Source organism: Emys orbicularis, chromosome 4, assembly GCF_028017835.1.
Source record: "Emys orbicularis isolate rEmyOrb1 chromosome 4, rEmyOrb1.hap1, whole genome shotgun sequence".
NCBI lineage: Eukaryota > Metazoa > Chordata > Testudines > Emydidae > Emys > Emys orbicularis.
This window is the reverse complement of record NC_088686.1, coordinates 72,535,070-72,550,052: the sequence shown is the minus strand read 5'-3', so window position 1 is coordinate 72,550,052 and position 14,983 is coordinate 72,535,070. Positions and strand designations below refer to the sequence as shown.

The 14,983-nt window shown below is 45.9% G+C and overlaps 1 protein-coding gene across 1 annotated transcript; it reads left to right on the top strand.

Moving 5' to 3' along the window:
* The first annotated feature begins 956 nt into the window (after positions 1–956).
* Positions 957–13,006, top strand: PLEK2 (pleckstrin 2). The gene is made up of 9 exons (XM_065404386.1): positions 957–1,004; positions 4,980–5,144; positions 6,157–6,338; positions 6,640–6,731; positions 7,109–7,296; positions 8,707–8,808; positions 10,096–10,179; positions 11,289–11,367; positions 12,879–13,006. The coding sequence occupies exons 1-9, from the start codon at positions 957–959 to the stop codon at positions 13,004–13,006; spliced, it is 1,068 nt and encodes a 355-aa protein (XP_065260458.1).
* The last annotated feature ends 1,977 nt before the right edge of the window (positions 13,007–14,983 follow it).

The window sequence follows — 14,983 nt, the reverse complement described above, 5'->3', positions numbered from 1 at the left end:
CCCCCAGTGTAGACCAGGGCTATGTCTATATTCAGGTGCCCAAATATAGGACCTAAATTTCAGAAGTGATGAGCACCTTGAAGCTTCAGTAGATGTCATGCTTTTTGGGCTGGGGATGGGGGGGCTCATTCACAGCATTTCTAACTATCAGGTCATTAATTTAATTGCCTAAAATTAGATTTAGAAGGCTAACTTTAGGCAGACACTTTGGATAATTTTGGCCCACATCTTTAGAGGACACTCTAAGCCCAAAATATGGGTTTTATGTTTAAAAAAACACAACTCTTATAAAGCCCAACATAAATTATTTCAAGACCTTTACAATGATTCCTGGGCAAGAATATCTTGTCCTTTAAGGTGTCCAGCAGTTCAGTATCCCTACAATTATTTGCAGTGTTGATCCCAGGATATGAGAGAGACAAGGTGCATGAGGTAATATCTTTTATTGAAGTCAGTCAAGTAAAAGATATTACCTTCCTCATCTTGTCTCTCTCGTATCCCTGTACCTATTTGTGAGGAGAAACTTCATATCACATACTGAACTCTCTGGAATCTTGATGGACTGAATAATAGAGCTTCTACTCCTCCCCTCCCCCACTTTCCACCTACAGAATACCTGTCTCTTCCCTGATTCATATAATTTTGCAGCTGCTTGTCCTGAGTCACCCGATGGGTGTTTTTCTACCATACTGAGTTCTATGGAATCAGCACTGCAATCCTGTTGGACTTTCACTGCTCTGCATTTCCCTGAGGGCAGGTGCTGTGCCAGCTCAATGTTTAACTACTGTCTCACAAGCAGGATAAGGGAAGGGAAAGGCTGGGCAGGAAAGAGACGTCACAGAGGAGGAAGGTCCTGGAGAAATCAGTCCTCTTTAAAAACCTTGCGCAGAGGGACAGTTGGCAACTGCTTAAACACTTTGCAGCACACACTCAACCTTCTTTACTTGGCAGCCAGGATGCAGGATGTGAGTGGAATATTGAAGGAGGGATTCCTCGTTAAAAGGGTAAGAGCTCAGTCAAGACAGGAATTGGCTTTCTTTTGAAACTGACATATTTAGACTGACTTAACTCTTATAACTGACCGTTGCGTCTGAAGTGCGGGTCTGCTGGAGCCAGGCAAGTATTTGAAAGTAGTTATGGGTTCTACTGGTAGTCTCTATTCTTCAAAGAGAATTTCTCTCAAATGTGTAAAATCTTTCGAATTGGTGGATGCATTTTAAATGCAACCACAGAACTTCAGTCTAAGGTGCATGTATTTATAGAGTTAACCTCCCTGATTCTGGTTCCCTGCACCAAGGTTTTCATAGTGGGTGGAAGAGCCATTGGTTATAAAAAAAACAACAACATTATACACTCACCAGAACATTCCTCAGCAAATTGCAGGTAGAGGAACCTAGCAGAAGCCTGGTGGTAGCAAAGGGATGGAGGTGGGGGTTAGGGTGAGGAGTGAAGCTTTCAATCTCTACTCTTGGAAGCGGCTTAGAGCCTCTTGGGGGCTAACTAGATTGGCATTTTGCGTTCCACAGCCTGTGCAAGGGGAAATTCAGAAAGAAAGAGAAAGTATCCGCTTTATGGAAGATCAGAACATGAGCATGAATGCAGGCACATTATGAAACAGGACACACTCTCACAGCTGCACGTAAGATGCTTTCAGCTAAAACCACGGAGACAGCAACCGAAAGAAGATCTGTGTTGCAGGTCTTCCCACCCCCTTGCAGGGCTGGATCACAACCAGTAGTGGAAAGGGGAACTTATTTCTGGGCAGCAGCAGCAAAAGCTTGTTATTATTGGTCTGTCTTAATTGTTAATAATCGTCTTTATTTTAATACAGAAAGGGCAATGCCGATCAGGGGCTTGTGAGGCTTAAGCCACCTTGGGAAATGCTTCTGTGCGCTATACAGCAGCATCACTGGTGCTAATGTGAAGGGTGTGTCCCAAGCAGGGCTCCCAAGGCAGCTCAGGTAGTAAGAGCTCCCCACTGTCTGCCAGCCATTCTCAGCCAGGGAAGATGGTGTCCTCTGCTCACCCAGGAGCAGAGCTTTTACTGCTTTTTTCCCTCCCTTTCTGTTGGAAAATTTTAAATTAAATATTTCATTTAGGTGGGTTTGGCCTGAACTGGAATATTTTGGATTGTAAAATGGCCCCAGAACCTTTTGTTTTGAGTCATTTCAACAGAAAAATGAATTTCCTGAGTATGGTGCATTGCCTGATAGGAGTTGTAGTTCAGGGCCCCGTTCTCTCCTATGAGCTGGGGTCCCTGGCCAGTCTACCTCTCTCGTCATGCAATGAAGTCTTCCCTCTGAGCAGTATGGTGTTTCATGGCAGTGACATGACTACTGGTGCATGATAGGGTTTGTCCAGCCAGGGAGCCTTGCCCAGAGGGGAGAATGGGGGGTATCAGGTGAACTGAACAACAACTCCCATGAGTCAATGTGCCATCATGGGGAAATATAGTTGAAAGTTGAACTGGTCAGTTCAAGAAACTGAAGCTAAACACTTTGATTTTGGGAATGTTGAAATGTTTTGTTTCAATTGAAAAGGCTGAAGTGAAATGTTTTGTTTCCTAATCACTTTTTTTTTAAACTTTTCATTCTGCAAAAAAACTTGATATTTCACCTTTTTGTCCAATGTGGGACAAAAACATTGAAATAGCAGAATTTCCTGTTGAATGGAAATTCCAATTTTCACTCAGCTCTACCCAGGAGGCATAAATGCACCAGAGCAGCTGTGAGGCTGCCCTGGGTGCAGTGCTTAATTTGTGCCGGGGCTTGCCAGGGCTGAGCCCAGCACCTCTAGGCTTGGCAGTTCATAGCCTGGCAGCTCTGGGCTTGCTGCATCAGTTATGAATGTAAAAAAATTACTTGAGCCCTGGCACCTCTTTCATTGCAAATTAAGCACTGCCTGGATGGGTGCAGCAGTCATTTTGGTCTTCACAGGGGAGGGAGTGGATGGAGAACCTCTTGGTCCAACTGTAGCGGTGGAGGTGAGGTGGGCAGGAAGATCTAAGGGCACCAGCTGGAGAGGTGGTGGGAAGGGGTGAAAAGGAGGAAGGAATATAGAGTAGGAGAGAGAGGAAGGGAGAAAAGAGATTGAGGGACTGAGTGAGAGAAATGGCGTGGGGGAAAAAAAGAGGTAGAGATTCATTAAAGTGAAGAGAGGAAAACCAGAGTGAAGGACTACGAATAAACACAAGACAAGGCCATGTAAGAGACGGGGGAAAATACATGAAGGAGAGAGACTGACTCACTAAAGGGAGAAAGAAGAAAACAGCTAAAACAGACAATGTTAATTGGAAGAAAAGTAGCTGAGGGAATCCACAGGCACTGGAAAAAGACAGAGAGAAGGAAAGAAAAAATGGAGTGAAGGAAGAGAGGGAACAAAACCAAAGGTTGATCCAGCCAGTTAACTTTTGCTTAGCATGGACAAGATGTCTTCAGACTTAGTCAGGTTTGAGAGAACCACATTACACCAGTTTTCATATAAATTGTTAATGTTCCCTCCCAATCCCAAACACATTAATGATTCCTGCAGTGACTGGACCTTGCACGTTCCCCAGTCTCTGCCTTACCCACCTTTTTTAACATGGTGAAGACTCCACTACCTTGGTGCCTCACTCACTAACTGTAAAGCTTCATCTCTTGTGAAATATGTAAAGTCAGCTCCACTGCACCATAAAGCCAGAACTGCCACCACAAGACAGGACCGGGCATGTCTGTGCCACTCCCCTGGGCAAGTTCTCCTTTAAAACCAGCCTTAGAGCTCCAATTATTCACACTCCTGGATCACAGAGGTTTTCGTTTGTATCCCAGCACTATAGCACAAGAGGCATTTGGCAGTTTAGCAGCCTTCACTTGGTTGGGATGAAAGGAACACACAGGAAACGGCAGCATAGTGAGCAGTTTAGTCACAGGAGATGGGCAGCAGCACCAATGGGCAGCAGTCACTGATATGACTAAGCACCAATTTGCATTAGGGGAATGTAAGAAAAAAACCAGCTGTTCAGTCAAGCGTTTTCAAGGTTTCCTGGAACCCTGGAACCTACCAACGTGCAAAACTGATGAGAATTAAACTGAAATGTACTCATCAAACAATAGCCACGCTACTGCTGCCAGCGGGCTGGATCCTTGGAGGTGCTGAGCACTCTGAACTCCCATTGACTCCAACTCAGAGTTACAATACAGTAAATCCTGCTCAAAACCCAGCTCCCTGTTCCCAATGTTGCAGACTGGTCATTCCTCTGAGTCACTCATCTGCTTCGAGCTTTTGCCAGAAATATTCTCGCCATCAGAGATGAGGCCCATGTTTGGGAAAGAGCAAAAATTGCATCTTCTTTGTTCAATGATTTTATAAAGACAGAGGAGACATATTGACAGAGGAAACTTGAAGCTCAACTTGTGAGTTTCTGGTGGTGGTAAATTGATAAATTTGCAGTTGCCTTCCTCTTGGTGGGAGAAAGAGCTGCACACAAGGCAAACAATGAATCTGACAAAAAGGGGGCAGGGGGAAAGCCCTCTTGATTTCAGATCACTTTGGGATTTATACTTTTAGTCCATGGGAAACTACCCAGCTGCCACTAGCAGTCCTTTCCAGACTTGTCTTTTAATCGAAACAATCTAACCCATAAGAAATATGACCTTGAACATTCTCAAAAGATATCAGCAAGCGTCAGTTTAGAAAACAAAGTTCCCAGCGTGCATCAAGCTCTCCTTAGCATGACTTTGGTTAAATAATTTGGGGCATTTATCAAAATTCCAGGGTAATGGTCCACAAGGAAGTCCATTGCAGTCTCTCTCCAGATTTGTTGGTTGTATTATCACAACATACATAACAACCATTCCAATGAGACTCCTAAAAATATGTCTGCATATAAGGATAATAAGAGTGTTACCATGTCTCTATGCAAAAGAAAGGTAGGTGTAAAGAGAAATACTCCTCTAAACTTGTCTTTAAAGTAACCAAGGACATTTATTTTGGTATAGGGACATATTGTCCATAACTGGAAAGCAAGATGGTTTGTTCTGCTGCAGGACAAGCTGCTGTATTATAAACTTGATGGAGGCAGGAAGGAGCCTTCTCCTAAGGGCAGGATCATTTTGGATGGTTGCACTATCACTTGCCCGTGCCTGGAGTATGAGAACAGACCGGTATGTCTTGAAACATCACATCACCATTCTTTTCTTTGCAATGACTTTTTTATTCTTTGGTTTCTCCCCTTCATTCCCTGGACTTCCTCAATCTCTTGCTCTATTGCCCCTGCATGCCTCTCAAGAACTGGGACCAGTTGATGCTGATCAGCCTTTCAGCAGAGAAGGCCAGGTCAAGGTGTTACTACTGGATTTCCTTATCCTGTCTCTGAGGATTTCCACTCTGGTTGTTTTTCTCTGAACACTCCAGCTCAGAGGTGCAATCATATACCAAAAAAAAAAAAAAAGTCTGTGGAGGGGAGAGTTGGATATGGATGAAAATGCATCAGCCCTGCAGTCACACCGAGAAGGACATGAACAGCATAGTAACCGGGGAGGGTGAGAAAGAGGAAGGAATATGTTTCCCGCAACTTCCCCAATGGTTGAACCTATGCTCTAGCTGTATTCTTTGCCTTCCCTGAACTGTGCATCTGGGCTAGCAGCCAACCCAGTATGCCTCTTCCTTTTATTTATTTTCTAATGAGAATTTGCTGCTGTTGAAAGTTTCTGGAGCATGAAGTCCTCTCTGTGTCTAGCCACAGGTGAGCAGCAGCAATGCAACGTTCCCCTGACTGGTACAAATCCGTGTAAATATATATTGCTGAGTCTGTATTTCAGTACATCTGTTAGAATGAGTATAGCAATGTCATTCAGGTGTTACCAATGTAGGGCAGATTTGAACCATGAACGTAGATTTGGAAACTCCATTTCCCAGTTGTAGATACCTGTGTTATCTGGATAATCTCTGGCCAATCCACTTTCTTGAGTACACTGGGCTCTGGACATACAGCTATTACTTGGAGCTAATTGACCCCGAGACTTGAGCTGTGACCTGTGTCCTTATAGCAATGAACTGATCAGGATTCCCTGCAGTGGTTGATGGGGCTTCTATTGCATGAGGCAGGGCATCAGGGGAACATTCCATGTGTGTTAGATAAATGCTCTTATTGCTTTTGTACTTTTCTGCCCATAGCTGGTCATTAAGCTGAAGACAAAAACCAACACAGAATATTTCCTTGAATCTTGCTCCAGAGAAGAGCGGGACTCTTGGGCTTTGGACATTACTGGAGCCATTCATGCTGGCCACCCAGTGCAGGTTCAGCAGCTTCACAGAGTGAAAAATTCCTTCAAACTTCCCTCAAACATCAGCCTCAAGTAAGTGTAAACATTTCCCACCCATTCCTGGGATACTTTGAAATGAAAGGTATTCAATGACACATCCAGTCTATTGCTCTGCATTATGGGACCTCAGGTGGGACGATTAGTCCATTTCCCCTACACACTGTTTAGAAGGAAATTTCAGTAGGTGTCTAGTCCGTTGCCCTGCATTGGGGCAGAACTCATTTCCTTATCCTTGAAACAGCTCTGATCATTTTTGTCGCTTTAGGTCATATAACAGTCCCTGCTTGTACTTCCGTCCATCCATGTAACACTGCTCTCTTTTGCTCTTTTACAGCCACATAGTGGACAAAATGCATGATAACAGTAATGGAATTAAACTGATCCCCAACATGGAACAAGGCAACACATACAAAGAAAGCTTTACAGGTACATAAGCTCTGGACAACCAGCCTCCCAATGCCTGACTGTGCTGCAGAGAAAACGGAGCCACTGTGGAGTTTTTATACACGAACAGATTATTTTTATACAAGAAGAGATTATGGCAAACAGAATGTACTGGCCCATCTATGCCCTGCCTCAAAAAGTTCCTCAATTATAAATTTATCCCCCTCTCTTTAGAAATATAGAAGCAAATGTAGAACCCAGCGCCTTTGGTGAATCCTGCCTATGCTTGACATTGATATGTCTTTGCCATCATGATAAAGCCAGGATGGGCCAGCTGGCAGGAATTGTCTGTCTGTGTGTCTCTGTGATGAGCAAGCATGTTGTGTCTCTCTGTCTGAGAGGTGCCTTTCTCTTTGTAGGTTCTGCACTGGTGGACTGGCTGATCTCCAGTAATTTTGTTGCCTCTCGATTTGAGGCTGTGACATTGGCCTCCATGCTGATGGAAGAAAACTTCACCAAGCCTGTTGGAGCCCGGAGCACTGAAGCCATGCGCAGTGGTGATCTGGCTGAGCAGTTCCTAGATGACTCCACAGCACTGTACACGTTTGTAAGTAATGTGGCTTCTAGCAGTAGGATCTCCCATCCCTCCTGACTCAGATTCGCTTTTGGCTGGTGTGACGGGGTCAAGACTCACCACCGCTGGCGACTCCCGCTGGTTATTCCAAGAATTAGCTCTGTCCAGTCATGGAGCACCCTCTGCGCGTGGTGTCTTGCCCATCGTCTGCTCTGCTGCCTTGGGACCCGGGTTGCTCCCCGCTCGGCAGCATCCTCTTCAGGACACTGCCCTCTGGCAGTGCCCACTACTCCAGTCTCACCCTCTTCCACAGGGGGGTTAACAGCAGTCTTTGGGACTCGCACCTGCCTCAGTGGCCAACCACAACCCAAAGTCTAGCCCCTTAGCTCAGGGGCAAGTTGCAGTCTGTATTGGCCACAGAGGACTGTGGCCAGGTGCAGTATAAGGGGGGAACAGGGGGACCCAGGCCCGCCCGCTACTCTGGGTCCTGACCCAGGGACCCTCTAGCGGCAGCCTCTTTCTGCCCTCCTTCGTTCCCCTCTTGTCCACCTTTCTTCACTGGGCCACTTCCCCTTTGACCCTATGCACCTCCTCGGCCCTTTGTAGCAGGGTCCGCAGCCTGGCAGGTAACGGGGCTGGAGTGCTCTCCTGTTCCCCCGAGCCTGCCCAGCACTGCTCCGTCTGAGGTGCTAGCTCCTTACCTCAGGAGCCGGTCCTTCTCCCTCGCTAGTCAGGGAGAGACTCCCTTCTCCTCTGCTAGGCAGCCTTTATATAGGGCCTTGCCCGGCCCTGATTAGCTGCCTCTTCCTTCCCCTGATTGGCCCTCCACAGGCCTTCGTTGACTGGCTGCCAGTCTGCGCAGCCTCAAAGGCCTGTTCCAGCCCTTTTCTCAGGGGGTGGGGCAGTTGCCCCACCACAGCTGGTAAAGAGGTTGTGAGGGTGAAGGGGACACACTGTATGTACCAAATGGCAATATATATATAAAAGGTGAAAAAAATATGAAGGACAAATTAAAAATGAGAAGCTTTGGGCTTTTTAATACTTTCCAAGGCTTTTTCTTCCCTCAGAGGTGAATGGCTAAATTTTGGTTATGGAGGCACCTACAAATAGGGGAGTTACGCATCTAACTGGGTATAGCTGTAGTCCCTAGCGCTAACTCTGTTTGCATTAGTGGTGGCCAGGCTGAGGCTCTGCTAAAAATCAGGGCTATTGTAAGTGTGTGTGTTGTTTTGTGGTTATTCATTTGTCCATTGTACTCTTACAACTGAGGAGATGTGCAATAGGCATATGGAATTGGATATATATCTTTGGGAAAAAATAATGTGTTAATGACAGGTCTGTGGAAGACTACGAGGTCAGTACAAAGCTATTCTGTATATTGTTTAATTAGTGTTCAACAGATTAACCAAAACTTTTCCAGTTACAATTTTTTTCCATTTGCAGGCTGAAAGCTATAAGAGGAAACTCAGCTCCCGGGAAGAACTGCACCTCCATATCCTTGAATTAAGTGGAACAATTGTAAAACAAGGATATTTAGTAAAACAGGTAAATATGACACTTGAACATCACATCTCATTAAGAATTGAGAAAACCGACTCTAGTTGTTCTCTGGGCTGCATGGAGGGTAAAGCTGAATGCCGAGAGCAAGGCTGGATAATTACATTCACTTTCAGGGAGGCACTATTCTTCCTCATTACCTGTCCTAACCTGTCATATGGCCAACAGAATTAGCTTTCATGTTACCAATACTGCAGAGTAAACAGCAAAGTTGGAAATGAGAAGAGAGTCTATTTGTTGATATAAATAAGTGAGTGGTGGAACTCACTGCTGAGGGATGTTACTGAGGATTATAAAATAATTTCCAGAAGAGCACAGGGGTCCTGCCCAAAATCCAGATTCTATCCTGCGTAACTACATTCACTTTCAAGGGGCTGCACTATTCCTCATTACCTACCCTAACTTGTCATGTTGTGTCCCCTCACTGAGATACTTCACTCAGTCTGTATGCAGCTAACTCATGTATGTGTAGAACCTACTCGTGCAAGCAGTTATTCATGTCCATATAGTTGCTCCCATTGACTTCAAATACAAGTAATTATGTGTGAATGAATAACTGTTTGCAAGCTCATGCCCTTAGTTTGTAAAACATAGTTTATGATACTTGCTAGAACAAGCTTGCTGTTAATCCTCAGGTTTGATAGCATAAACTGATCACCCATTGGGTTGGGTGAAGGGAATCTCACTACATGTGTTGCTGTTAAATGTCTTTCTGGAGTTGTATGTGAAGCATTGGCCAGTGTGGGTGATGGGGTACTAGATGCACCTTCCTTTCTCCAGGGTTGAAGTGTTTTCACTGACACTGTGAAAGAGGGGGTGAAGCAATCCAAAAGGGCCTGGAATCCCATGAATTATCAGAGCACTCAGAGTGAATAGCTTTGTTTTGAAGGCTCCAAGATAAGGGACAGGAGTCAAGTAATTTCACCTAGATTCTTCCCTTCTTTTCCTTTACAATTATTCTGTAGTAGTGTCTACCCTGACAGAAAAAGAAATCTGGGCATATCCCTATAGGTGTAAAATTGCTAAATACAGGTGGATGTGTGCAGCATGCACTGCCCCGGGGAAGGAAGTTCATATTGTGGTTCAGCAGAGAGGCAAGATTTCAGGGAAGACCTCTATCCTAGGCCTGTTACCACCATTGTCTTTGACTGTACTTGAAAGCCAAAGCTTAGGGTCTTCATGGGAAGTGTCATAGTTACACGGGGAGGTGCCTCCAATACAGGGCAACCACAATGACAATGAAAGGGTTAATTGTTCATCTCTCTTGCTTCTCAGGGACACAAGAGGAAAAACTGGAAGGTGAGGCATTTTGTTCTGAGGGCTGACCCTGCTTTCCTGCACTACTACGACCCGACAAAGGTGAGTGAGCAATGAGCTGCTGATCTCAGACACCTGATCTATGTATATGTCTCCTACAAACCTGTAATAGTAATACAGTCAACCACATAGGAAATTGGGCTCTAGGACTGCCCTCTCCACTTCCTCTCCAGGGCCATGTGCCCCCTGAATTCCTCCACTCATTCCCCTTGGGACTTCTCGGGAATTTCCCGGGGGCACATCCCTTGTGATTTTTTTTTTACTCCTCCCACATTCTCCCTCATGCCTTAGCTCTTTGGGGATTCCTCTGTCTGTCCCCAGAGCCATCTCCCCTCTGGGATTCCTCTCTCACACTCCCCGCTCTGGGGCTATGTCTCGTCTGGGATTCTTCTTGCTCCTGGGGCTGTGTCCTCTCTGGGCTGACTCTTTCCCATCCTGAAGCTACATCACCTCTGTGATTTTTCCGCTCTCTTGTCCTCCTTATTGTAACCTTGAACGAGGCCTGATCACAGAGTGCTAATGGGAATTTCTGCTACTCAGTTCTAGTATAATTCAGTATAATGAATAGCAGAGCTTATGTATATGGATAAACAATGCTGCCACTGAGTTTACGATGCAGTGAAGCCCAGTACAATACAAAATAGCATGTGGCTAGAAATGTTTTAGTGACATTTAAAGAGACCAAACAATGAACTTTTCGCCAAAAGTGCTATAAACCCAAACCGCACAGTCCTGGGATAACACAAGAGAGCCTGAAAGCAAAACTGATCAATTCTCACTGTCCTGGCTGAGTGAAGAGTATAAAATTAACAAATAGCATCAACAGGGGAAAGTTTAATGGATTTTTAAAAGTTGTCGGATGTTGTTGGTAAAACAGAGAATAGGTTTTAAACATGATTGTTATCCTAGCTCTGTCCCTTTAAATAACTAACCTCCCACAACTGTATTAAGGAGAACAGCTCTGGCTGAGAAAATGATGCAACTGAATCAATGTGCTGGGAGGGCTCTCCCGAGACATGGACGCACTTGTTTTAGATCCAAAATGTTCAGTGTGGTCTTGTGTCTTCACCACTATCAAGTATGTCTGCCTCAGGGAAGGGTTCTAATTCTTACCTCTTCCAACTGGGTCCCATTTTACTTTCTCCCTACAGGAAGAAAACAGACCAGTTGGTGGGTTTTCTCTCCGTGGCTGCCTTGTCTCAGCTCTGGAGGATAATGGAGTCCCAACTGGTAAGCATGAACCTTTAGGCTGCCTGCTTTGGTTACTGAGGGCTGGTCTACTCCCAAATTTGCACTGAAATAATTGAATCAGTTTAATTCACGCCTTTGGTTATTGTGGTGCAAATCTGTCCTGAGCCTCCTGTGGGAAATGGGAAAAGGGGTAGGGGACTGAAGATGATATACCTGTCCCAATACCATTGAGCTGGGTCAGGAGGACTGTTTAGATCTACTTTTGGATACACCAAGAGTTGCCTCTTTCCCCTTTTGCTTTTTGCTATGGCTTGTCAGTCAGGTCTCCACATGAATCATGGGAAGAGAATAGGGCATTGGCTGATACTTCAGAGAGTTAATAGTAAAGGGGGCAATTCCTTTTTGCTGGGATAAGGTTAAGCTCTTTATTCAGAGGCATCCCTTATCCCACATCCCCTCTTTTCCATGCTCCCTACTGGCACCATCTTTTTTCCTCTGTACCTGCCATGGTCCAAATGTAGTGGGACACTAAATATAACAGTGGAAAAAGCTGTAATTGAAGGGTGAATTTGTTTAGCTTAAACAACATTGTCTGGAATCTCAGCTTTGTGATTCAATGTTCCTGCTGTCAAAATAATTTATAGTATGAAAGCAAATGAGCACAAGATTAGTGTGGGACAGTAAATGTGGGTCTCAAATGGGGAAACCCTTCCTGGTGAGAGACACTTGAGAGGTTGCTTCCCTCCCTTCTTTCCCCATCCTGAATAATAAGTAAGACTAAGTTTTAGTCATGGATATTTTTAGTAAAAGTCATGGACAGGTCACGGGCAATAAACAAAAATTCACGGTCCGTGACCTGTCCAAGACCTTTACTATAAATACCCCTGACTAAAACTTAGGTGGGGGTCCCCCCGGGCCAGCCGCTGCTGTGGGGGGCCCCCTGGGGTCAGCCACACCAGCCGCTGTTTGGGCAGTCCCCGGGGCCAGCTGCTTGGGCAGCCCTGGAATCAGCCATACTGGCCGCTGCAGAAGTCAAGGAGGTCGCGGAAAGTCACGGAATCCATGACTTCCGCAACCTTACTGACAAACATGCAGCCTTAATAATAAGTGACACAGTGAGACAGCACCTTTAAAAGAAAACCGTGAGGGTGAGAATGGGGAATATAACCCCATGTAAAGGAAGCTTGATGATGGGCAAGAGCAGATAGGAGATTAAATCTAATTTATTGTAGGGATTTCTAAGGAACCCATCACCATAGTATCTAACACCAATAATAATAATATTCACTATTTAGATAGTGCTTTATGTGTTCACAGTGTGTAACATTACCTGGTTATTCCACAAAACACCCCGTGAGGTAGATTTGTATTATTATTCCCAAGAGAAACTGAGGCACAGAAGAATTAAAGGACTTGTCCAGAATCACACAGTAAGATCTACTAGTACCTTTAGTTATGCTAAACTCAAATTCCACCCTCAATGAGACATACACCTGCCACAAACCAATTCTCTACATGCACCACTAACTTGTTGCACTCTTCCTCTGCAGGGGTGAAGGGGAATGTGCAGGGCAACCTCTTCAAAATCATCACTAAAAATGACATTCATTACTACATCCAGGCCAGCTCCAAGGCAGAGCGAGCACAGTGGATTGAGGCCATCAAGCGGCTGACATGAGCAAGATATGGACTCAGTACCCAAATAGGGATCAGGGTGAATAATTGATATTCATGAGTAAGCTTGCTGCTGTCTTTGCTGGGAGTATTGACTCTGGGATAGCTGATCATGAGATGGAAGAGCAAATCTTTTCATCCAGGTGTCCAATCTACCTCTGGCAGATCCATATTGTGCTTCACCCTAAAGCAGAAAAGCCTTACTGATCCCCCTTTGCTATGAGACTCGTACATTCCAGTAGCCCATGTCTACTGCAGTCACAGTGACTGAATCAAGGACCGTGGGTTGGGCCAGAACCAGCACAAGCACGGGTTTCTGAGGCCACCTCCCTTGACATAACACCACAGAGTCTTTTGCTTAATTGCACTCTGATTGCCTCAGGGAATACCACACTGGAAAAAAACAGCGATCTGTTCATCCACCTACTCCAGGATCTAGCCTCCTGCTGTGCTGGAAAAACTCATGGTGCTGTAGGAACATAGGATTTGTCATACCTGATCATACCCATAGCCCATCTACTCCAGTATCTGATCTCTGACAGTGGCCAATGCTGTAAATATCAGAAGAAGAAGAGAACCCCACAATCCACCTAGGTAGCTGTGTAACAATGCATCGTAAGGGGGAGCTTTTCTCCCTGAACCCAGCTGGAGATCAGTTTGAGTTGCACCAAAGGACTGATAACTAATCATTTAATCCTAGTTACTGTTGTTTCTACTTCAAACCAATAAATGTTGCACTTTTCTAGTAAAATTGACCCTTAATCATATTAAATCTAGTAATGGGGTACTTGAAACAGCTTTACCCTTTTCACATGATCTTTCCCAGAGGTCAGACCGAGAGGTGGGGAAATAATGGTACTTCACCCAAGGAACAAATAATTTTTTTACCCAAATTTCACCCACAATCCCAAACATCTGTGCCAGAATAGCATTGTTATGGAATAATTTCCCCAACATAATTCACAAAACCCTTCACATGGAAAGACTCACTTAAAGTAGAAAGGCTGGCTTGTTGACTTACAGGGAGGTTTTCAAAGGCACGTATAGAAAATAGGCTCTTAAGTCCCATTGACAAGTGCCCAACAGCCATTTTGTGCCTTCTGAACATTTTCCCCTCAGGGCATACCAGCACCAGGGGTGAAAGTAGAAACAGGGACTTACCAGTATGGGGCTGGGTTGGGGCCGGCTCTGGCCCCCGGAAGGGATGGGGCCTCGGGCAGAAGGGGCGGGGATCGGGGAGGGTCAGAGCCAGCCCCAGCCCGCCCTGTACCGGTAAGTGCCCTCCCCCACTCCCACCGGGGTAGCAGCAGCAGCCGGGGGCTCCGGCAGCAGTTTAAAGGGCCCAGGGCTTGGCCACTGCTACCGCCCCGGGCCCTTTAAACTGCTGCTGGAGCCCCTGGCTGCTGCTGCTACTCCAGGGCTCCAGCAATAGGGATCAGGGGCTATTTAAAGGGCCTGGGGCTCCCCTGCTTCTACCGCCCTGGCCCTTTAAATAGCCCCTGGAGCCCTGGGATAGTGGCGGCGGGGCTCCAGGGGCTATTTAAAGGGCCCTGGGTGGTAGAGGCAGCGGGAGCCTCGGCCCTTTAAATAATCCCCAGAGCCCCGCTGCCGCTACCCCAGGGCTCCAGCAGCGGGGCTCTGGCAGCAATTTAAAGGGCCTGGGGCTCCAGCCGATGCTGGGAGCCCCAGGTCCTTTAAATTGCCGCCTGGGGAAGCAGGGCTGCCCCGGTATGGTGCACCGGCTCTTGCCGTTACGCCGTACCGGGGCGTACCAGCTTACTTTCACCTCTGACCAGCACCTCATTTTCCCTACGGGGACCACCCCATCACCTAGGTGCTGAGAACCCCTGATTTAGGAGCATGCTTAATACTGAAAGCATATTTTCAAAGACTGCCCACATTATTTTAGAAAATTCTCCTTGTTTTCTGAACACCCATAGCTGGCAGCCATATTTTCTGCAGTGCCCAAAAGAAGCCCTTT